Raw genomic sequence first — 24115 nt, forward strand, 5'->3', positions numbered from 1 at the left:
CAAAAATACTATTCAATTATAACTTTTTCGATTAATCGATTGGTATCTCATATTTTTCTGGTGTGTCTTTTATGGAACTTTCCGTCCTAAAAAGTATTTCAAAGCAAAACTAGATTTTCGTTTTTTATTATATATATTTTATTCTTAAATGTTTTAAAACCATACATACAATCGGAGCTTCTTAATGGAATCTTTTTAAGCTTAGCTATATGAATAATTGAGTACAATTATGGTCTTTGAAATTTCTCTTAATTAAGGTAGGGTTCTTGTCCCTTAATTTTCAGTTTGATTTTCGCTTTTCAATGGGCTGGCAATGCATTCATCAATCACATTTAATGATCCTTAACTTCTTGCCGAACATATCATCTGCGTTACTAAACAGATGATGAGTAGAGGTGCGGATATCCTACCTTTATCTTTTTAACTTAAGTCCCATAAACAATAAAAATCCATACACCTACACGTGCACGGGCAGCATACAGTATAGGTGCTGAGTTTATGCCGCTACCGAATACGAAATAAAATACAACAGCTTAAAAAGGGTAAACATAACCGCCGCCGCATAAAAAGCACTGGAGTTGACTCTAACCAAACTCAGCGGTGATTTTAGTTTCGCAAAGTGCACCAATGGTCGTGCATATGTGAGTGAGTCCGTGTAGTTATGTTGGGATGGGGTTGGGTTATATTCACGCCTGAATGCAGCATACGCGGACGGAGGCAAAGGCAGATTGCACTCCGATACATCCGACTGGCAAAAAGCTATGAGGAAAATCCACTCAGACCACGCTAGATTCGAAAAAGTGTTGCAAGCGCATTTTGTTTCTGGCAAGCCAAGCATAAACTTTGGTCAGCAGACCAGATCAACAGGATGAGCTAACAGGCTCGCGTTTGTGTTAGCCCCCGTCACGTGCCGACCTAATATTTTCATGCAATTTTTATTATGCAGCGCTATATAAAAGTTTGAGGTCGAATGTGTACACCTTCAATTATATAACAAAAAGCTTGAAGACGTTTTGAAACAATTATTATGTTTATGTTATTCAATAACACATCTAACAATACAAATGTCGAGCCCTTTTCCCCTGATCCTCATGAATGGCATCCAAAAAGCATATTAAGAAAAGAGTAGACGCGTTTTTTGTTGTACTTTGACACCCCCAAAGGACAGAAAAACAAAACAGAAATTTAATTAGCGTGGCAAGCAATCTGGAACCCGTTCAACGGTCAAGTAGTCAGCATGTGGTCACGCTTTAAAAATATCGCACACATAACAAGAACTAGGCCTTGTGTCTAGTATAGAGAGATACTGGTACCAGCAGAGCAGAACGAACGAATGAATTTATGTGTAATAAAGTGGTGGCTGGGTTGTGTATTCAACATCACAGCCGCTCAACGTGATTTGCATTATAACAGAACCCAGCAGACTGTATGGCTTTCTAACATGCTAATAAGTTATTTAATTTTAAATTGACGAGGGGTCCAAACAAAAATCGGAATAAAATACAAATTTATTGTCAACGTGCTGATAATTATCTGTTTAAATAAGTCTGAGAACAGCAAGTTTTCAGAACTTGGTAGAACTTTGTAGCTTCTGTATCATTTTTTGGGTCTAATCAATGGGATTTTTTTTTCATTCACTTCCATAAATGGTTTCGCCGTGAAAATAAATATATATGCACAGGTGTTGCTCTAAGTGCCTGTAACTGGACAGTAAAGGCAGGGCTAATAGGATTGTGACTTGCATATATAATAGGAGAATTTAGAATCTTTTTAAATACTATTTATAAAACCGACTGAGGTGTTTGTTTGATTGTACATTTTCATTAAATTGGTCTTAGAAAAGCTTGAAAAATAGCAATATTAATTATGTTAAAAATAGTTTATTTTTCGCTTCAGTAGCGGTTTAAGGTTTCGGAAAGGTTTTTTGCCTTACTCGAATGAGATACAAGATAGCTACACATATTCAAATTAAGCTAAAACTTCTGGTTTAATTTGTGCATGCGTTCATCCGAATTTCCAAATTAACTAAACTAACAAGTTTTAATATTGGCGGATTGAAAAAAGTTTTATAGATTGAATTCGTAGGAATATATTGGAATACCAAATTAGCTTTAAAGGTAGAAAAACCCCAATTGCAGTTGCATTCTATTGAAATGTACAAGCTTTTTTATTGTAATTTGAAATAATAGAATCCATCCTCATTTTAATTATGTATATCGGTATAAATTGAACCGAATCGATCGTAGTTTTCGGATAAACTTAAATAATAAGGCTGTTCAGAGAGCAAACCATACTTAAGTTGATCGCTTCAAGGAAATAGTTAATAATTTACATACATATTTGGAGTGATTAACTTACACGGTAGGTATATACTTATGTTTTACATAGGTTTTACATTTAAGCTGTATATGGCTATACATACATCGTATTATTAAACGCATAATATAATATTCCCGCTAATACAGTTGTCCATTCATTTGTCATTACTTTTCCTACTTTTTATTGATTACCGCTTAGCAAACTAAATAAATGTGAAGCCATTCGAAATCATAAAACCTTCTGTTTTGCAAAGCAACTTAAAACGTTTCAAGTATTCTTCACACGAGTAATCTACAATCTAAACTTTTGATTCATTTCTTTTTGTGAGGGATTTTGTTTAGGAATGTTTTGTTTCTTGTTATACATTTTAATTTTAAATTGGATTTCTGGTACCCACTTTAATGGATATTGTAGAAGGAAAAGACTTTGGACAATTATAAAAAATATCAACTTGTGCTTTTCATTTGCCATTTCCACATTTGCCCGAACAGCTGCCCGATCCCTTCGAATTTTCATATACGCATATTTCTCTCTCTGTCTATCTCCGTCCCTTCCTCGTTTGCTCTTATTTAATTTTCCTCATTTTTCATTTCTTTTGACCATTCACTCTCAAAGACGGGTACAACAGGTACAACAACAACAATTAAACGCTACACTTAGTCCGGATTTCAATTCCATCTACAGACTCAAGAACAGCGTGAGGAGTAGCGTCAAGAAAGCAGATCCTCTAATTGAAATCGATTCCGCTGCGTTCACACCAAAGCCGGCCAGCGCGACGTCCTTGCCAGGATTAGAGGACATATTCTCAGGCGCCACGTGCGTGTTTACCTCATTGCTCCCCGGCGAATCGTGCAATGTTTTCTCCAGTGTATCAGGCCCAGAGTGCTTCTCCCCCATATGCTTCACATGTACCAGTGGAGGCTCGTTTATCGGTGTTGGTTCGTTGGTGCTGGTGGTGGTTGCATGTGTTGTGGTCGAAGTGGACGTCGTTGTTGTTGTCGTTGTAGGAACAAGCGTACCGTTTTCAATCCAGTAGACAGGGCTGAACTCCAGCTTTACTTCCTTCAAGTAGCTTTTGCGAACCTGTAAGATATACATAGATTAGAAATTGACTCTGAGCTAGGCTTCGATCACGTGCATCAGCGCTTATCTTCCGCGAAACGCTATCTTCGCTGCCATAATAAAATGCGAACAGTTTTGCAGTGTAAGGCGCCTCCAGGGTCACATAGGTTCCACGCAACGTCACATTGATGGCTGTTCCTGGCCACAGCTTGGTATGAACAGCCTTGTTTTCGAATCGTTTCTCGCTCGTTTTCAAAGCCCAGTTGATTTCCGCAGGGATAATGATGTCCTTCTCGAATATTTTTGTGGGCAATCCACGCGCCACACCTTCATGGGATCCCCAGTACTGAATATAGTCGAAACTGTAGGTCATCACTGTCTCCACTGTGCTGTATTTGCCGCCAAGATTCTCCAGTTTACCAGTAGCTACCATTGGAAAAGGGGAAAATGAAGCTAACTTAGATGTCCTCAACCTAAATGGAATCTAATAAACTACTCACCCAGCTCGGTTAGGTTCTGTCGCATATCGGTGCGTAAGCGATCCAACTTAATGTCCCTCAGTTCATAGCGGAACGGTTCCGTCTCGATTAGTACTTCGCCTTCGTCGTAGTACTTCTCACGATCGCTCTCAATGACCATAATTTTTCCCAGACCAAGCGGATCTAGGCGACCCAGGTTGAAGTCTGCCCCCCAATGGGTTGCAATACCCTCCGAACTTTGCTGATGAGTGGCCCGATGGCGGCCAATGAACGAGTCGTCACCAATCCGAATAGCACCTACGGGGACGCCAGCATCAAACTTGCGCCAGTGCTTCCAGCCGACCTTGCCCAGGTGTCCCTTGTTCATCAGAACATCAAAGTTATCGTACTTTCCGTGCTTGTAGTGGGCCGCCACACACTTGTGTGCCTGCAGGATCTTCTCAGTGTGGCCGGAGGTGTGGACCCCGTCGATGGTCACTCGGCAAACATAAATCGGATAATGCTCGTCCTCCGTGATGTACTTTCCACCCTCGACTGCAAACGAGAGCTGAGTGGCATCCTTCTGATCGTAGCTCTCCCAGACCAGTGTGCTCGAGGTGACCAACTGGCCCAGTAGGGAGGAGGCATTCTTGTGTGTAAGCACTGGGTGGACATTGGCAGCAGTGGGTGTCAAAATGTGAATTAGGACCAGAAGGAAACCAAAGCTGGTTACACTTTTGCTGGAGGCCATTCTGCTTATTGTATTTCGTTGTTGGTGAACACTGACTTTCGTCATTCCAGTATGTGGCCAAGTTAGGAGAGGGGAAAAAAGATCTGGAAATAAAACAAAGAACCCCAAGAAATTATTAATGTATCTTTTACCAATTCCGAAAATAAGCTGACTAAACTCCCTATCGAAAACTTGGCTTAGTGACTCTGTTATTCTGTTTAAATCTCCTTCAGCCAAATGTCCGGGATGTGGCCATCAGACGTGGCGGAAGTTCTCATGGTCTCCTTTGGAATTTCCTTCACACAATTTTCCCAGCGGGCAAACGTCTGACGAGGGCGGCCTGTCGAAAGCTTAAAGGGGCATAAGCGATCTGTTGTTTTTTTTTTGACCAGGTGGGTGTGTCTGTGCTGAACAACTTATTCGCCTCATGTGGCCATTCCCCTGCCCCTACCCGCAGTCATTAAAGGCATCAGTGTCACCGACACCGTCACAGACTTGTACACTTCAGACAGGGATGGGGATGTTACCATTAAGAGTACCCTAAATAAATTTGTCGCAGGTTTGCTCAACTTTCGTCCTGACACATGGCGTAAATGTAACTCTATTATTCCACTGCTGTGAGAAGGAAAGGAGACTGCAGCGGAAGTGAATGGACGCCATGTTTATTCATTAGCAGCCATTGTGTGCCTGACATGGACATGCAGGACTCACGGGACAAAGGGGCACAAAGGGCATAACAGGACTACAGTGTGTCTCCGTCTTGCTAGCCATTGTATTTTCTTGTCTGCCATGGTCAACTTATAGTCTAACGTCAAGCGTTCGACCCTAGGTGTCTGGTACACTTTGCAACTCCACCTGCATCTCCCACGCTCCCAGAGCAGTGGACTGTCTGCAACGGATGTTAGATGATAAGGTTACATGCAACCTCATTTGTTTTCCCTGACAAATGATGTGCTTGTGAAATTGTGATAGTGTTGCAAGAGCCAGTCACAAGCAACTTTCGAGTGAAGAGTGTGAGTGAAGAGAGTTCAAGTGACAAGAGTCGAAATTGAATAATGTATGAACCGGCCGCTGGAAGGATCGGCCAGGGTTGGGTAGCTTGCGTTTTTAACCTGCTCTGAGTGATGGGCGAAGCTTCTTACATTGAAACCGAGGCATTATACCTGCCACACTTTGTGTCAGTATTATTTTATTATCTATTATATCCCTATTTCGATTTTTTTATTTCTCTAGAACTTGCAGAGGAATTTGCGATTACCCACCCCCACCCCATCATACCCTTTTAAAGCACTTCACTATACATATATTGAGAAGAGCACAACCGCACTTGACGCACTTGCCGAAGAATGCTCGAAGTCGCATCACCGGAAGCAGCTATCATAAAAGACGCACCGAACTTGAAGATTCAAACTGAAATGGACCTCTGGGGACCGACTGTGATGGCAACCGCATTGTTGGCCTGTTTCTTGAGCATGCAATAAATATGCTAAAAATAGCCAAAGCGAATACCCGACCCAGCAAATTAAGCGGAGGCAAAGGAGAAAATAATTTATTTAAGTTGTTCACAGGCGTAGTTACACAATGAAGGAGCGTGTACCCGCCCCTGACCGCCCTTCGCTCTCCGCCATGCCTTAATAATTCAATTGAGCAACGTTGAAGTTTCGGTGCTAAAATCGGGCTGCAGATCAGTGTCTCGCTTCAGGCGGGAGCTGGGTAACTGAGAGCTGAGAGATAGGAGCCCCTGCTACTGGCACCGCCAAAGTCTGAGCCGGAGTTGGTGAAAGTTCACGTGGCCTTTTATTAAATCCAATGCCCTGCAAATTTGTCTGTTGCTTTTGGAGTTTGAGTTTTTACTTAAGGTTGGCTTATTTAGCTCATAGATTTACGGGCAACGGAATGGGGCATGGTGAAAGGACGGTACAGGTCTGCGGGTGCTACTCGAGAAACGGGATGGAGAGGCGGAAGGCAAGGGAGGGAGAGACTGCGGCAATTTAATTGGAATTTATTGAACTTTGACTCTGACCCTCATGGCCACAATAGTTGCAACAAGTTGTTGCTGTTGCTTATGTACATATGTATATATGTGCAACATGTGGTTGCACACACCATTGTTTCAGCTGCTAGTTCGTTTTTTTCGTTTTGAATTATTGTTGATGTCGTCGCCATTGCTGTCGTTGCTGTTGCTGCTCAATATACATTCTTATTCCCGTTCTCATTCCCATTATGGGGGCCCGACCCGCTCTTCAATCAGACCAATTTGGCATGGTGCTTTATGACTTTTATATTACAATGATCCAGCGTCCAGCGCACGGCCTATGGTCGTTTAAACACTTGATTTCTCACTTCCAAGCTGGTGCCAGAGTTCAGTGCACTTGCGATTGCCTATTAGAAACCCATTCAAATGCTTAATGGCTGCTCCCTGGCATGTCTAAACGTGGTGCGGCCACGAATTCCATGGAAATTAAAAGCTCAACTCATTGAGGAAAATGTTAGCTGTGAAATTCAAATACCATTTCCCATTGCAAAAAAATAGTAAACGTTTTCTTTTACCCTTGGATCCATGCAATAAATCACTGGTTTAAATATGAGTTTGTTAATTTACTGAATACGAGAGTAATTGTGTTGGGTTCATGGGTCAAAATCAATTGCATTGTCTTCACAAATAGCATCCTGGGATAAAGAACATCAATCAGAAGAATTTAATTGACCCGCGATTGATGGGGTCAAACGTATTCTAGGCGTAGCCTAAAAGCTAATCATCGAAGCTATGCTATATGTACGTGGAGCTCTCTCTTGATTGGGTAACTGCTTACAATCAAACAATCACTTCGATTCACAACGATTAAGCAATTAACCATGAGATAGTTCCCACTAACTGCATTTTATATGTACATTATGTACAACAGGCCTCAGCGCTTATGTTTACAATCGCTCTAGTTTGAAAAGTATTTGCAACTTGAATGCTACCGGTGAACGGAATGCCTGTTGAAAAATGTGTGTCCGCAGTCTTGGTCTCGGTATGTCTTGGTATCTAAAGTTATTTTTTACCATTTTCCAGGCGATTTAATTGATAATTTGGATGGCGTGCGACTGGGCTGGCGGAATTTCCTCAATCAATGAGCGAATAACCAGCACGACTCATAATTACGCTTTTCAATACTCAGTTAGGTAGGTGGCAGAAAGCTTAGTCACAACCGCTCAGCTGCCCCAGGAATATGTCTTAATTGCGCTTATATCGCCGGATAGCACCGCTTACTAGATTATACATTTACAAAAACCGATACCAATAGGTGAGTCTGTGTCAGCTCTCCTTCGCACTCCATCGATAGGAAGTGTAGTGTCCCCTCCTCACCCACAGAACCTCAGAAACAGAACCCAGCCAAGCATATCAGTTAAGCAGCCAAGCACGGCGAACTGCTGATGCAAGCACTGCAGCAGGAGATGGTTGGTCCTACGTTTGCTGCAAGTGCAGTTAAAACCAAAGAAAAACAAGAAAATTTAAGGAAAATTACTATGCTGGTGCTACTGCATTTCAGAATCAGTTGCTAACTAAATTAAAGTAACTCCAGCGCAAAGGCAACTAGACTTAAGTAGTAGCCTAAAACACGTGTTCCGGCAAAGACTACGACGTATGTATTATGTATGTACATATTCATTTGCTGTTTGCACGCTTGTTGCACCTTCCACCTTGTATCGCACAGAAGTCATCTTCTTTTTTGGAAACATTGAAACATTCTACTGACCTCACTCCCAATTCGGGGCATTTGAAGGGTTTGGACAGCTGGGACAACAGATTGGGTATACTCTTTTCCCACTCCCCTAGCGCCCAACCCCAAATCGACGGCTGCCTATTTGCATGTTGCATCAATTAGAGCGTCTGGAGGCACCCCGCTCAGGTTTACCGGCCACTGACACGGTGGCTGCTGACTGTCGGCTGGTCGCCCCCTTTTAATTTGTTGCAGACTTCACAAGGGGCACGTGACAATGGAGAGTTCGACACTGCACCTCTTTGCCTCTCGAATGCCGCCTGCCCGAACACACACGTTGTTTGTCAAGCGTTTCCACTACAGTCAATTTATTTAATGGATCAATCGATCGCCGGGAGAAAGAGGCCGTAAGTCGAAGAACGAGCAGGGAAGGTGTTCTAAATGGTTTGTTAGCGGCATTTCATTAATTACCACCACCTGCGAGGCTGGCGTGGAATATTTCTGTGAATAATCCAGGACTACAAATTGAACAATATCGCTGTTACTTGAATGATGAAGAGCATATTTCACGGCAGGTTTTCATTTGATATTTTGGTTAATTTCTTTAAAACTGGATCAAATCTCCCTTGCTATCAAGGGATATCAAGTTTTATATGCTAATCTCATCAAGTTTTTCTGATTTGTATGCTAATCTTAGAGTCAATGCATAAATTTTCCATCGGCAATTCATACAGTTTGGAAACTAGCTTTAAGGAAACGCAGCAAGAAAACTACGACCATTAAGAAACGTTTAATTAAATCGAAATTAGCCAAACAAATGAGCTAATTAAAAAATTAGTAGTGCCCAATACATTTTTCATCAATTTTAATTTGGCATTTTGGTTCCGCTGCTTCCCAAGTCAATTAATAGTCCCAAAGCAAGTTTGTATGGGTTGATTCCGTAGATTTCGTAATTTATTTTCACTTAAATATACTCAAATATCAAAAGCTTCGTTAAAGTATTTCCATAGCCTCCCAAAGCACGAAATTTTGAATCTTAATTCGAATTTTTTGTTTCCATTGTCACTATGACACTAGTTCATTGCATTTTGATGCAGACGGCAGAGCGTGTCCCACACAGGAAGGGAAATGCGAGTAGCAAAGGGCACGCACACAATGTGAAACGAAACTCATCTTCTTCCTACTATCATGCACTTGTCAATTGACGTTACGACCAGCTTCGAAGTGAAAATATAACCTTGAGTGAAGTGTGACTGCACACAGCACAGATCAAAATAGGAAGGTTTAAGAGTGGATTGGCATCCCAGAACGGAAAGAGACTTAGAGACGTCTATTAGAACTTCTCTTGAGTTTTGCTGATTACATGTCACATGCTACCGGATCTCATTTTGCAACAAATATTACAAAAAAATGTGAGCAGCTGAAAACATTTAATGTAATGTATATTCTATATTTTCTTAAGTGTTGGTGGAGTTCCGATTCACATATTTCCATTACAATTTTAGCATTTTGCAACAGATATTAAGAGGTGACGTTACAGATAGATGTTGGGGTTCAGGAGCCTGTGGAGAACATCTGGGAAGCCACTCAAGTAAAACAATCTGCACAAGGCCAAACTGGGGGAGGGTGCCATCTGGTACTAGACATCTGACAATATTTCATTATAATTGCTTTTTAATTATGCACGAAAAGACGCGACGAGAATGAGTCAAGCAATAGATAAAAGCACTCAAAGCTCTTGAACAATAACTAATTGAATTCAATAATTTAATAAGAGATTTTCCATACAGACTCCTACAGTGGCCTGCTGAACGGTTTCTACTCTTTCGACTACTGCTCTCTCCTCATCGGTCGCCGCAGAAACATTGACCCCACTCTATGATTGCGAAGTATCCCCCAATTGGTCATGGGCCGTTTAAGAGCTGGCCACATGTGTTCCGAGAGTTCAGCGGTCTACGTCATCATCGAACGTGGGGCAGTCAGGCAGCAAAAACAAACAGAAAACCGGTTCTGCGGGTCGTTCTAGAGGCCAGCCACGTGCTAGTCCAAAATTGTTACCGCCAAAACAAGAGAGCCACGAAAAACTAAGCTTGAACTGGTTTTCGCGCATTGGATACACAGAAGAGTCGAACAATCGGCTCTCGCGGATACCCGATGCCCTTCACTGTTCAATTCTCTACAATTATAATGCCCCATTATATACATAGGTCTCCCATAAAATTTTTCAACTTAACAAGCTTGAGCAATAAATACCCCAGAAAACTATGACTCTATGTACAAAAAATTATGAACACAGTGCGAGGGTAAGATTATCAAGGTGACTCCTTCATTAATGTGCTCACTCAAAAAGCTCAGTAAATCTGCACTTCCAGCTGGGTTAATCGAATGTCCAGATTTATATTTCGATGTCGTCATCCTAGCCACTGTTTCTCAGCTCCGTAGTCGAATACTTTTTAAGTTAACTCTTAACTCATTTTAATGCGCTCGAAACGCCTTAAGTCGAAAACCATAAGCAGGCATCGGGCATCAGAAACGCATTTGTCAGCATTATAAGTTCATAATATTGTAGGAGTGTACAGCAAAAACGGAGACGAAAGATTGTAATTTCGGAACACAATGTATCTGCCACATTGTTGTATAAAGTTCTGAAGAATATTAATTGCGTGAGCGAGCTCTATTTTGTTTCGAGCTTTAAATCGTTGGCAATCTTTACACGCCAGCGTCTCTGACCTTGTGAATGCTAGTACACTTTTTTTTCATCATCTACAAACGAGCTCTATAACAGCTGCCGGTTATTTTTCAATTAAGATATTGAATTGTTTAAATGGGATTTGAAACAGCCTATACATATCAACGAAACACGATGTAGATATACATAGATGTGAGTTTGTTAAACAGTCTCTGCATGCAAGTTTTAAGTTTGACGAAAACCTTATCTACATCTGGGGTATGCTTGTTTGGAAGTTTATGCAGCCACAAACCATCTTGAGGCTCCCTGAATGATTTACGCTTTCTCAGATTACGCCCAGAGAAAAGCGCTATTTGGTGGCAGGAGGCAACTGTCGAGAAGGCAAAACATTTTTATCATAAATGCGGTTGTGGCATACACGCCGTCTAACTGTATGCTGTGGCAAAGAGTGGAGCTTGCTCCGGGCTGCAGAGGAGCAGTGGAGCATGAAGACGAAGCGAAAGTGCTTCAATGCCAGGGCTCTACCTTTAGCACCTCATTGACAGCTATCATGCCGAAAAGGTATCAAGTTACGCACGCCTGGGAGTGCGGGAGGCGAAAGTCCAGAATAAACCTGGACGATGCGCTCCAGTAAGAGCCAGAGCTGCACTTATTACGTAAGTAGTATCTTTGTGATACGATTTATGCCTGTATCGCAAGACTTGTCAGAAGCAGCCTATCTTCCGTATTTATAAGTATTTGATAAGCTCTCAAAGATGACTTTTGACAGGCCATCAATATTCGTCGTATATCGCTCATACGCCAAACTGTCATGATGATTTCTGCTTGATGGACACAAATTCCGCTTGTGGGTAAACATATCCCATACGAAATGGTTTTCATGGCGTTCTATTGATATCCAATTCAGACTCAAGGCTTAGCTGACAATCAAACAGCAACACAACATCTTCAATTCTCAAATCCATTCCGAGTATGCACCGAACGACAGTTCTTAAGTCACCGCCAGAAATTTAAAAAACTATGGGGTGTCTCAGGAAAAACACTCAGCACTCAAATACAACATTCCGGCCTAGGCCTTGGGCTCCACTTCCCACAGTTGTCATTGGATCCTTTTAGTCTTGAGCTGACGAAGACGCAAGACAAGTGTCGTTTGCAATTTGTTGTCTCTTTTGGGGGGCTGATTTTGCCTCTTTGGCCTCTCAAAAATCTACTAAAGCCCTTAAAATGTTCACAAATGTTCTCACTAGTCGCGGAATGGGAGGTTCGGGAATCAGTAAAGTCAAGCGGAAAGGCGGTAAGGGAGTGGATCTGGACGCCATGCAATTTGTTTTAATAGAAGAATCTATGTTGCAGGCCAGAATTTGAGTTCATACGATGCTCTCAGTGTCACTTTCAATTTCTAGCAATTTAATTCACATCTGCCGCTAGTTTAAAGCGTGCCTCTGGCCACTGTTGCTCATGCTGTCGGGGACGGGGTTTATGGAGCATATCCGTCAAATGAGGTCAGATGCTATTAAAGTGTTTTTATCTACCCCGCAAATTCCTAAACAGTCATAATCACAAATACCAGAAAAAACTTTGGTCCACAAAAATAATTCGATTCCCCAGAACACGGAACTGAGTCAGGCTAATGCTTGGATGTGTTCATTCTTTTGCTCATATTTAGGGATCGGATTCCAAAGAATCTTCTATAAATGAGTAGCGATAGAGCAAGACCCTTCCCAATTGCAAGACTACGAAATGATTGGTAAATTAATTGAAGAGGAAACACTGGCGGACAACTGTTCCCCAAACGTTTTTATGCAATTAGTATGCAAACACTTTCAAAGTTTAACGATGAAAAATCCGTAATGTGAGCAGTCCGTGCGTCAAAGTGGAGCAAGATTAACACAGATATGGAAACAATTGAAGTAAGAGCGTCATGCCAAGCAACGAATGATATTATTGGACGAAGGCAGGTAGCTTTTCTTTATACTGCATTCGTGGCATTCCTTCCAACTACGCCCCAGAACAAATTGGAGAGGACAACTAACGGGTTCTTATTAGCATTCCACTCCCAGTTCCTGCCGCAGTAGGCGACTGCTTGCAATTTCAGAATGTCAGTCAGAGTAATTATATAATTGAGTCTGAGCACCGGGCCACCAGAGCTCAGGAGGTTGCCCGAGAGCTGCAGTCGCTGCATTTCTAATTATGGCTGCTCTGCGGTAGTCTGCGATGATATTCCAGATACGATTACATACATATGTATGTACGTAGACGAGTAGTCAGCGGAAACGGACAAAAATGTGTGTCAGACACTTGACATTAAACGAAATGAAATTGCCGACGCCCCGCGTTTGGCATCGGCAATGGCTGATGACATCGTTTGACAACACTGACACGCATCCCATAGATGCCGGCGAGCACCTAATGGCCTGCAACTGCTTCTTCAGTGAAGTGCTTCTGTTCTGCTCTGTTCTGCGTGGGTTGAGTGGGTTGGTTCGTTGTTCTTGCGGATTCTAGGGAGTTCTCTGTGCGGTGATACGGCACGTTAAACGCGATAAGCGTCGTTCTTGTTGCCCCCTTTCCTTCGCCACAATGGAAGTTACGCAACCTACTCCCACTAAGTGAAGAGCATCAAACACTTCGATTGCCGTTGAGAGTGTCAGAGCTACTACTAGACAGCCCTCTGACTGACTCGAAATCTGGCAAGTTTCTTCATGATTTACGTTCCATGAAATCCCTTTATATTGATTCCTTCTCACAAAAATGTCTACTCGTATTCAGAAGTTGATTACCGAAATTAAAAGCAGACACCAGACGTCGCCAATTTATAGATTGGTTGGCCTCCTTGGCCACTTCCACTTATCCGAGCCCCTGTTGCAGGACCCGCCTTCCCCTGACAATTTTGTTGACCAATTTGAATTATTTTCGCACAAAAAAACAACAAAACAAATTAACATAAATGAAAGATAAAAGTTCTGGCCGTCGGAGGCGAGCTCTCAAAACAAATTCAGGAATAAATAAACGTCAAAGGCGAACGAACAAAACACACATTTTTTACACGACAAAACAAATAAAATAAAATAAAAATGAAAAATAAATAAGCGAACCTCAAGTCGAAAGCATGGGATGGAGAGCCAGGCGGAGAGGTGATGTGGGGAAAGTGCTCGCCGAAGCGCAGACAAGGTAAATAAAAGCGAACGAACCAACACGACCCCAGAGCCACAACTCGGAGCACAAACTGATCTCCTAGCTCGGATCCCCAACAACAAAAACAGCCCGTACACCACTGCCATACCCAAAGCCAGGGACAGACGCGTTGCTTGTAGTTCAAGGTGGGTTCTCGCCTGTGAACTGTGGTGGGGACCACGCAGTAGAAGCAGTGGAGTGTGCCTAAGAGCAACTCTGTTTTGCAAATGGCTATGCTGGAGCCACTGTCGGGGCTCCACTGCTGATGTCTAAGCAGTTTCTTCTATCGGACAAGTGCAGGGTCCATAGTCGGAAACCTCCGTTTTGCATATGCATTGTAAATTGGCAATGATTGCCCACAATTTGCTCTGCAGAAGGCGCGACACTCGCGCAACGAGCAAACAAGACGCAGAGAAGCAGGCGGGTGCAAATGCAGAAGCAGATGTAGATACAGATACAGATATCCCAGTGACTGATAGAGATGCATTCTTTGGGAACTCAGCTACATTACAGGCATGTTTCCAACCGCAGTCCGACTTGTTTGCCGTGGTCTCTATACAATAACTCAGAATTTGTTAGTTGCAGCGCCGTAGTCAGCATAGGATCGTCAATCATCGCGGGAACTGCGCAGGCGGCATTGCAGGAGGCAGCCGGAACGGAGACGCCTCTTCTCACAGAATTTATAAGCAGCCTCGATGATTTTTAAATTAAGATTGATGGTAATGAAGTTGTTTTAAGTCCATCGTATCGTCATCGTTGTCGTCGTGTCTAATTGACACACACCAAGTGATGCAAGCTAAAGTCTGTCAATCCAAGATCTCACTTGAAGGGGGTACGTACTATTCTTCCAGATAAGGAGCCGCAATGGGGCCCCCGAAATGGCGAATACTCATAAATGGTGGGAATGAGCAGGTGATTTAGTCGTCAATTAATATTCCCACAACTATCTATGCAATCGTAACGAAATAATCTATGTTTGGACAGCGGCATATTAACAGACAGTTAGTTATGGAACTCCACTTCAAAGGAAGGAACACACAAATGCCTCGAAAAGGCATGGTATAAAAAAGACTCATATCAAGTCGGCCCGTGCCAGGAATAGCGTGTCCAACTGGCAAATATGTTTCCCAACTTACCAGTATGCTATGCGGACTCAAAAAGCCCATTTATTTATTCTGCAATTGATCAACAAAGCATATTGTTAACACTGGAAATCGATGGGAATTCAGAGCATATATAACACGAAAAGCCAAAACACCGAAAAGCCAAAACACCGAAAAGCCATTAAAGATGTATTTCCCACCCGTTTGGATCAAAGGGGTAACCTTCAACCGAGCAGCCACCGCTCTCGAGTGTAGTTTCCATTTTCAATAATCTTGCAATCGAGCAGACATCAGTAAAAAGTCGTATTGTGGCCAGCGTTTAGAGCTAGAGCTGCACATGGTAATCTATCACTTGAGCCGACATTATCGACGCCAAATCTCACGATCTTGATGCTATTAAAGATTAGGCCAGAACAATCTAATAGTTATGAATTGAATGGCGGCTGCAGCAGCAGCAATAGTAGCACTATGCTTTACCGTTAGCCACGACTAGAGCCAGACTAATTGCAGCGTCTGTCTTCTTGGCCTTCCAACCGTATGAAAGGTGTTGCTTCCATGGTCAAGAGGTAAAATGAAACCAGTTTGCCGCTTGCTGCTTAGAGTCAACGAGCGTAATCTTCGTTGCACGTGGGGATTCCGTAAAGTCTGTTGAAACAAAAAAGCCGCCAAAAGGAAATTGAGGCTTACACCAGAGTAAGGAAGTGGGACAGTGGGAGCGGGAGTGCAATTGTGTGCTCGAATGGCACGATACATGCACCAAATTGGAATCTGGCCGACAGGAAGATAACTTCGACATAGCTGGACTAAGAGAGCCTTAGCAGAGTTCAAAATTTAACTAATTTGCTTCCCTCCCCCCTCTGACCATCGTCCATCCCGTATCCACAAATGAATGACTTTAGCCATAAAATTGCAGGGACATAAAATATTTTTCTAATTAATTATTAAACCGCTGATATTTTAATGGCCAGCCCATAAAATTCTATAATGTAATAGGTAAACGGTAAAATGCCACAAGAACTGTTGGCCTAGCCTAGGCCTCAGGCTGGTCCATGAGTTAGGAACGCCTAGTGACGGCCGTTTAAGGTGTGAAAAGTTCATAACTGTTGAGGTCAGCTCTGCCAGCTGATTGGCAGAACAGATGGCCATGGGATTGTCTGTCCAAAGGCAATTCAGGAAAGAATTCAATATGTGACGCACCCTCATTTCGGTGTAGTCGATGGTTCCAAAATCGATGGAGCCCTTGACAGGGAAAATAAGCTATTAGTTGGTTTTGTGCCTGCGTCTAATTACAGATGTTTATCGCTCTGCTGATTTCTTGGCTCGCTATACCTTTGTTTTGCACTGTTCGCAGTGGAAGTTAATTATTGCGTTGCAGTCCACACAGAAAGCAGAAAAAAAATTTGGATAAACGGCTTTTTAATTGAAGCTGGCGTTCACTCGTGTGGACTGCTGTGTGAGCCCCGCTGTGCTTCAGCTTTTGCTGACTTTCAGTACCGCACCTCCAAGTAGACCCAATCTCAGTTGTAGTCCCAGTGCCATGTCCATGTCCGCAGCAGACGCTTGGAAATGTGCCACACAACACTTGATATATAGCCCAACTGTGGGATGATGATGATGCGAGGGAGTGGCTCTGTGCGAGAAGATTGGACATTGGACATTGTGCTAAGGAATGCAGAATGCCAATGGTTGATTAGACAGGCAAGCAAGCAGGCATTGAGGCTGATGGCTTGGATTTCCCTTCATCATCTTCTTGTGGCAACTAATTCTATCAGACTTATATTTTGATTTGCAGTTTCTGATTCCCAGCCAACCGCAAATTTAATCAGTCCAACTAGATGTCTCCCATGATTCCTTCAGCTGTTTCCATAAATCAGTAACACACAATTGCAGTGACCGACTCCATTAGGCTGGAACAAAGACCTGGCCATTACGGAAGCGGACATCGGAGCAACCCTGGACTCGGGCCATGTCACTTATGGACACCAATTGGAAGGCACACGCATGGAAAATTGGTTTCGGGACTTTACTATAGCAATTTCAACGCAGTTATGCAACCTGCATATACATAAATTAATACATCCATATGTATGTACATACATACATATATTTAATTTGCAGAAACATGAGACATTTTCCGACATGACATGGCGCCAACACAAGCAAGCGGGTGGGACGTGGAAAGACGGGAGGGGAGGCCTAGGGGTGACTCCATTCATACTGCGTAGAGCCGGTCCGGTGTCTATTGATTTTCCATTGTCCATGGACATATTCCTCGCCCGTCGTCAAGAACTTATTGTGAGCTTTGTTTTCGCTGGGCTGTTCGCTTTCCTTTTCCTTCTGCTTCGAAGATTGTGTTCAAGTGGGATCATTGGAGGGGGGCGTGTGTGCTCGAGCTACTTTCGGGTACCTTTAAGCTGGACTTTCCGCGGACGCAGCTCTTATCAACAGCTGACGGAACTTCAATCGAGCTTTTGAGTACCGTGGCCCAGCAAAGGTTTTATAAATTCCTACTGCAACCGTCTGCGGTCGTTCTGCAAAAATGCAATTCAGCATTGACTGGGAGCTGAGCCTGGAAGATGATTTGACACCGGCATGGGGAAGTGACAGGAGCAGGGCATATCGAATTCTTTGCCTGCCACAGCTTCGGGGCTCCATCGTTGATTTTGTTGTTCTGGATTCTGGGTGAGTTAAGATCCGCAATGCGCAGCGTACGTCTGCTCCAGGTGGAGATGGAGTCTGAGATTGAGTCTGGCAACATCTGTGCACACATATTGACTGGAGGACTGGGGGCCTTCTTTGTGTTCTGCTCCTTTGTATTTTTTTAATTTAGCGTAAAATTTTGCAGGCTCCCTATTTTACTGCTCCCTACTGCGGTGCTCTGATGATTTACCCCTGAAAGAAAATGATCAGTTTCTCATCCAGGTAAAACCGTTGGCCCTTCCAATTCTGGAAACGACAATGTAAGGGACTAGAGTTGAAAGCGCCATAAAGAGGGGAGCCAAAGGGTTTATACGTTGAGAAATTGGATTGCTGTTCGGGATCTTAAGCTTTTCATCAAAGGTTGAATAGGAAACTTCGGGATTTTCTGATCACAGTAACCGCTTTCAGACTATCCGCCCAACCACCCACCCCCTCCGGAACATGGTAGTTAAAGTCTTTCGAAAGCATAATTGTTAACGCTCTAGAGAGGCAGCAGCAAAAACAATTTTAAAGGAACTCAAAGCACTTTAACAAAGGGTTCCTCACCACACTGGAGGAAGTTTGAGAGTGTCGAGTACGTTAATGCAAGCTATACGACCCGTGCAACCCATGCGACCTGGAATAAGAACCCGAGGGGATGGCAGGAGGGCTGGGAGGTGGGTAAGCCGCCCACGATGCGCAGCCAATAAGTCCAACAACAATGACGGCAATTTCAGCAGTAACATATCAAATGCAAAGGATCCCAAAACCACTGACAAGGGGATGGATATAAATGCATTGGAAACGGGACATTTATTTGCGGGGTGGTTTCTCGGTTACTGGTCACCAGCACCGCAGGGCAAAAGCAGGCAGAGAGCGAAGAATTGCAGGATATGGGTCCCCAGAACTGTGCTGAGAAACTTCCCGGCAAATAACAATTTCGGAAAGTGTGTGGAAATTAATTTTTATTTTATGAGCCCATTTCTACTCTCCTCCTTTTCTTTCTGTTTGTTTATGTACAGAAATGTGAAATAATTGGCTGCGGGCGCCGCTCGGCGGGACACCAACCGGTGCGCTAACACCAATATAGGAATCTGGATAACAATCCGAAACGGAGCGGAAAACGCGAGTGGGACGTGTTATGACAAATGGCGACTGCGGAGCTGTATTGCGGTTGTTGCTGGTTCTGGATGCACCATTTGTGGCATTGGTAGTCATACGAATAATTATATTTTGGGCCCGCTTGGCCGCTTGGCAAATAATCCACTTTCCCAATGCCGGAAATGCAGATACAAATTTAATGTAGCCAAAGGAAGTCGGATGCGGATAATGCCACGATAACAGCCTAACGCGTTGGACTTAGACGCAGGCTTCCAATATTTTGACCGCCATTGTGGCAGCAAAGGACTCAGCGCATCGTTGTAAGTCACGAGCACAAAACAAAACAGCAACGAACGGGTGAACACAACAGAGGGGCAGAGAGCCAGCAGAAACAGAGTGAGCAGCAAAGGGCAGAGGACAGAGGCGTAATAGAGAACGAAATAGAAAATAAATAACGAAATAAATGCCAGTGCCAACCCTGTCTACGGGATTTGATATGCGCACATCATCAGCTCCTGCGTCGCTTACAGACCGAAAAAGAGAAGCCAACATTTCTGTGAGTGGAAACAAACGAAGGACGGACGGACGTACATACAGAAGGACGCAGGACGAGGACGTGTAAATGCTGTAAGCGGGGACGACACCGCACAGCACTGCAACATACATAATTGAGCCAAACCACCCCTCTCTATCTTTCTTTATCTCTATCTCACTCTCTCTATGCAAGGACAGCATCAGAGGACAATGCCACCAGGAGAAGCAGCTGCCTTTAGTTGGCTTGCAGGCATCTCCTCTCATATCTCTTATATTTTCTCTTGCTTTTTTTGCGAACTTGTCTCGACGCGTCATCGTCATCCCCATCCTCACCTAAAGCTAAATCTCTATAGAAGAAGAACACGCCAGTCCCGTTCCAATGCAAGGCAGGAGCAGGATTGCCAGAGGTGAGAGAGGCCTCCTCCTCGGCATAGAGTACAAATGCCAGAAAACGTGATTCGTTCACGGAATCCACTTATTCTGTTGAAATCACGTGCTGTTTGTCTGCCGCTCGCTCTAGTTTGTCTGGGTCTGGTCCCAGTCCTGACATCGAGTTGGATTATCTCAATGGTATCGCTAGGAATTCAGAAGTTAGCCCTGATTAACCGACCCTGCTTGCCATCATTCTGAAATAAAGGGCTTTGAAGGGTTTAAGTTGCTTCCGTTGTGCTTCCATACCAAAATCTTAGGACAGATTGGGGAGATTACAAAGATTACAGATTATATTCCTTCCTATCCAATCATCCTTCAACAGCCATCAATCTAATTCAATCAATATGCCCCAGCTCAAGAGTAACGCCATAAAAGGAGGCAAAGTCAGCCCACTTTACATACCCGTGTGAGCAAGTCACAGCAATCAATGAGTGAGTCACGATCAGAGCGACGCAAGGTCCCTCACACACTGCCTCTGTCATTATACTAAATCTTCGATTTGATGACATCACAAGCCCCCTTTTCAACTGCCCATGAGAGTATATGTTTGTGCATAAATTCAATTAAACCTTATTCCGACAGAGTGGAAGACGGTAAAGAGGGGAAGGCGTACGTCATTATGGGAGGTTATATGCAAGATGCAGGCAAAATAGGCAACATTCTGCATACTGTAAATCTCGATATAGTTTAAGAAGGCGAAACAAAAAGGATCTCTATGATGAATATTTTTTAATCCTCCTTTCATTTTCTATTTCCCTAGAAAATACCTAGAAAAACCAACCCGCAACTTATCAAAGCCAATGAAATTGACCTTTGACAATGGAGTGCATGACCGCAAATGCCGGACGTGTCCGTCCAAGTGGAGCCCACATCGATTTTATATTCGGTAGTGTGTTCCACGTACTTGAAGATCTTCAATTGCACATTTCGGATGGGGAGAAGGAGGCAGACCAGGTGTCAAAGCGGACGTCAACCGTAGCCATTTAGAGGCCAGAAGGAAAACCAACCTACCGCAATCTAAAATCGGACTGTTTTGGATACATCTCCCAAAACGCGACTGGCGGGCTGGCTATGTGGGCCATCGCGTGCTTGACAAGAGTTAATTGAGCAGCGAATAAAATTCCATAATCAACGAATAGCGCACAATGGGAAGTTTACGATGTTCCCCCGGGTGGCCGGACTCCTTTCTGGGTCCATAAAGAACTGACAACGGAATAGATGTTATGCGTGCCAGAGGATGACTCATCGCGCATCACACGGCCTTCATAAGGATTCGGGACAGATTTTGTATGAGCAGCGATATAAAACCGAATTCACTTTGAACTTCTGTTCAATTGTATTTGTTCTTTATTCACGCTCTGCCCATATTTATGATCCCTTTCCTGCGCAGACAACTGCCTCTCTCCGCGTTCGACCTGCTCCTGCTCCGTGAGCATTTGTTTGTTGTTCGTGCGAGTGTCCTTTGCCTCTGGCCCAGCTGTTTGCGTGGCACAAATAGCCCATCAGTTTCGCCCTCTTTTGGCGCTGACAAGGAGAAAGCGATAGCCAACCTAACAGCAACTTGGCGCCATTCTAATGCCACCCGCTCTTCCAAAGGGCTCACTTGGCTACATATATTTCATATATATATGTATGTACATAGAGTCTGAAGAAATTCCCTGCAAAAACATATGCAGATGAACCAAATTCGCAATTCCGACCTCAAATGAAATACAATTTTGAATAAATGTATCCCAGATGTCCCCAATTAAATTCCCAATCGCGACGATAATTTTGTCATTGAAATGATTGTGTTGATGAGGTGGGAAAAACCATATGTACATCAGACCAGGAATCAGACCAAAACACTTAGTTCTCAAGCAACACGAACAATATATCATCAAACACCATAAACTTTTCTTCAAAAAATAAGAAAATATGGGATAAAAGAGCACTGGAGTTGTAACATTGAATGACAAGAAACGGCAAATGGAGTGAGGGTAAGAGTAATCGCTAGGCAAATCAAATAAATAAAACAGGTTCGAAAGCGCACAGCGCCGGGAGAGACACGGGCGGCAATAGTCTAGCGGCTGACTTCCCTGTTACTTTGGCGATGTCGCTGGTTACCTGCCAGGAGCCTAGGTAGCAAGGAAAGAAGCAAGGGAAGGAATCTTTACTACTTATCTATAAACAGTTAAAGTCTATTCTCTCTTAAGTCAAATATCTGTAGAAAACGTCAGTTTTAGTCAGCGTCAGAATAAGGGATTTCCCAACAGTTTCATACTCGCAGAGGTGGCAGAAACTCAACCATATTTGCAGTCCATTCAATTTAATTATCTTTGAAAATTAATTCATCCCCCTTTACACAGCTTGAGGATAGTCACACGGAAGCTCTCGATGGTGCTGGGTTCGGAATCGTAGATACAGTCATAAGTGCCATGCCGTCCGTACAGGGCAACCGTCGGAACCCCCTCCACATGCTTATTAGGTCGAACGTGCCCTGTCACGAGACAACAGGAGCAGGAATATTGTCTGTGCCCGGATTTCCGGCCTCCTCCTGGCCCAATAACAATTCTTCGCCAGCCTAAGCACCCACATACACTCGAGGCAACAGTTCTCTGGCTATTCGATGGTGCAATAAAAGCCTTTGATTAGGTTGCCCTGTATTCCTTTGGGGGCACCGCACAGGACTAGCCAGTTGGAAGCAAAACTTCGTGTTGTTGTCGCTGATGTTCAGTCTGCTGCTTGTCTGCCGTTTCATTAATTACAGCCTCCCAAAATAAAAACCCACAACAATTTGGTGCTGCATCTGCATGAAATGGAGGGAGCGCTCTGCAGACGGGAACTAAAATTTGCACACTCGGAATACTACCCGTACTATCCCAATGCCTGGCTCCTTTGAAGATGTTGAAGTTTAAATTATGTGAGTTTTACATTTTTACTGGCGCCAGAACCAGCCATTCCTGCCAGACGCTTCTGGCCTGCGGTTCTTAGCACACGTTAAAAATTCATTATCCCACCCCCGTAACACTAGGGTTAAAAGCGTTGCATACATACATATGTATGTACATACATATGTATAGTACTATGTATTACATTTCATTTGAAGCAGATAATAGCAGGCTCCCTTTTTATAGAAATGAGGCCATGAACAATAGGAATATAGAAATTTCAGAGCATGTAACCGTAATAAGAGGAACAGCCACCTTGTTGCTTTTTGACCCAGTTCAAATATCAGACTCGGAAATTCAGTACTTACCCGAAAACAAATTTCCTGTGTACACCGTTAATTCGAACTCGATTTGTCCGTTACTTTCAATCTTGCAAAATGCTAGAATTAAAAAAAAAAGAGCACATAAAGGGAAGGAATAACACAGAATGCAATATCTACAACAAAAGAAAGCCGGAACGTAAGACGGAATAATCACTCCCAGCTACATGGTGGCGCCAGAAAATGTGGAACTAACGGTGCTGCAGCAACCGATTCATGGCCTTAGTTCGTTCAACGGTCTCCTTCGCTCTCATCTTACAAAACACATGCACACACGCACCACACACACGCGCGTTCTGCGAACTGGTCAGCGAGCAAATGACGTCATTGTCAAGGATGCATCCACGACCACTATCACAGCATTTTAGTCGGGCTGCAACACCGTTTTCTGATTGCCAAAGTTTAGCTAAAGTCACAATGCAAAAACCATATTAAATGGATTGCTAAGCCGCAACGATTTTTGCAATTTAATTGGAGGTTTAGGGAAACTACGCACTCCCGAAATATCCTATCCACTATTAATGTTACCGTCAATGTGAACCTACGTATAGCACGCGGCTCATTAATTTGTTTATTTGATTGAAAATGAACTGTGAAAGTTCAATAAAAACACGCAAGGACAACTTTAGGCGCAGGGATACAACTTTTGGCGAGTTTTTTGTTCAAATTTCGTTATCGCGACGACAAGCGCAGCACCAACCACTCGTTTCGCGTTTTTTACCAGTGTGACAGCGAATTTACCGATCAAATATACCTGCCTAACCCTTAGAAATATACCAAAATCGACCTTGTCATTTAAAAATATACAGTGAATATACCGTAAATCTTAAATAACTCTCCACGATTTTCTTCTTCTGTTTAGTTTTACCAGCTAGTTAAC

General features: G+C 43.3%; 1 protein-coding gene across 3 annotated transcripts; it reads right to left on the reverse strand.

Moving 5' to 3' along the window:
- Positions 1 to 1864: 1864 nt before the first annotated feature.
- Positions 1865 to 23943, reverse strand: LOC117579873 (protein unzipped). Of its 3 annotated transcripts, none has more exons than XM_034265997.1 (5): positions 23781 to 23943; positions 23224 to 23295; positions 3882 to 4673; positions 3458 to 3807; positions 1865 to 3402 (listed from the first exon to the last, which is right to left on the reverse strand). In XM_034265997.1, exons 3-5 carry the CDS (start codon positions 4633 to 4635, stop codon positions 2998 to 3000), a joined length of 1509 nt encoding a protein of 502 aa, XP_034121888.1. In that variant the 5' UTR covers positions 4636 to 4673; positions 23224 to 23295; positions 23781 to 23943; the 3' UTR covers positions 1865 to 2997. The 3 variants fall into 3 exon arrangements, with proteins under 3 accessions (XP_034121888.1, XP_034121907.1, XP_034121897.1); XM_034266016.1 differs by having other exon boundaries at positions 3882 to 4656; positions 23222 to 23295; XM_034266006.1 differs by having other exon boundaries at positions 23764 to 23943.
- Between the last annotated feature and the right edge of the window lie 172 nt (positions 23944 to 24115).

This window comes from Drosophila guanche, unplaced genomic scaffold (genome assembly GCF_900245975.1).
Source record: "Drosophila guanche unplaced genomic scaffold, DGUA_6, whole genome shotgun sequence".
NCBI lineage: Eukaryota > Metazoa > Arthropoda > Insecta > Diptera > Drosophilidae > Drosophila > Drosophila guanche.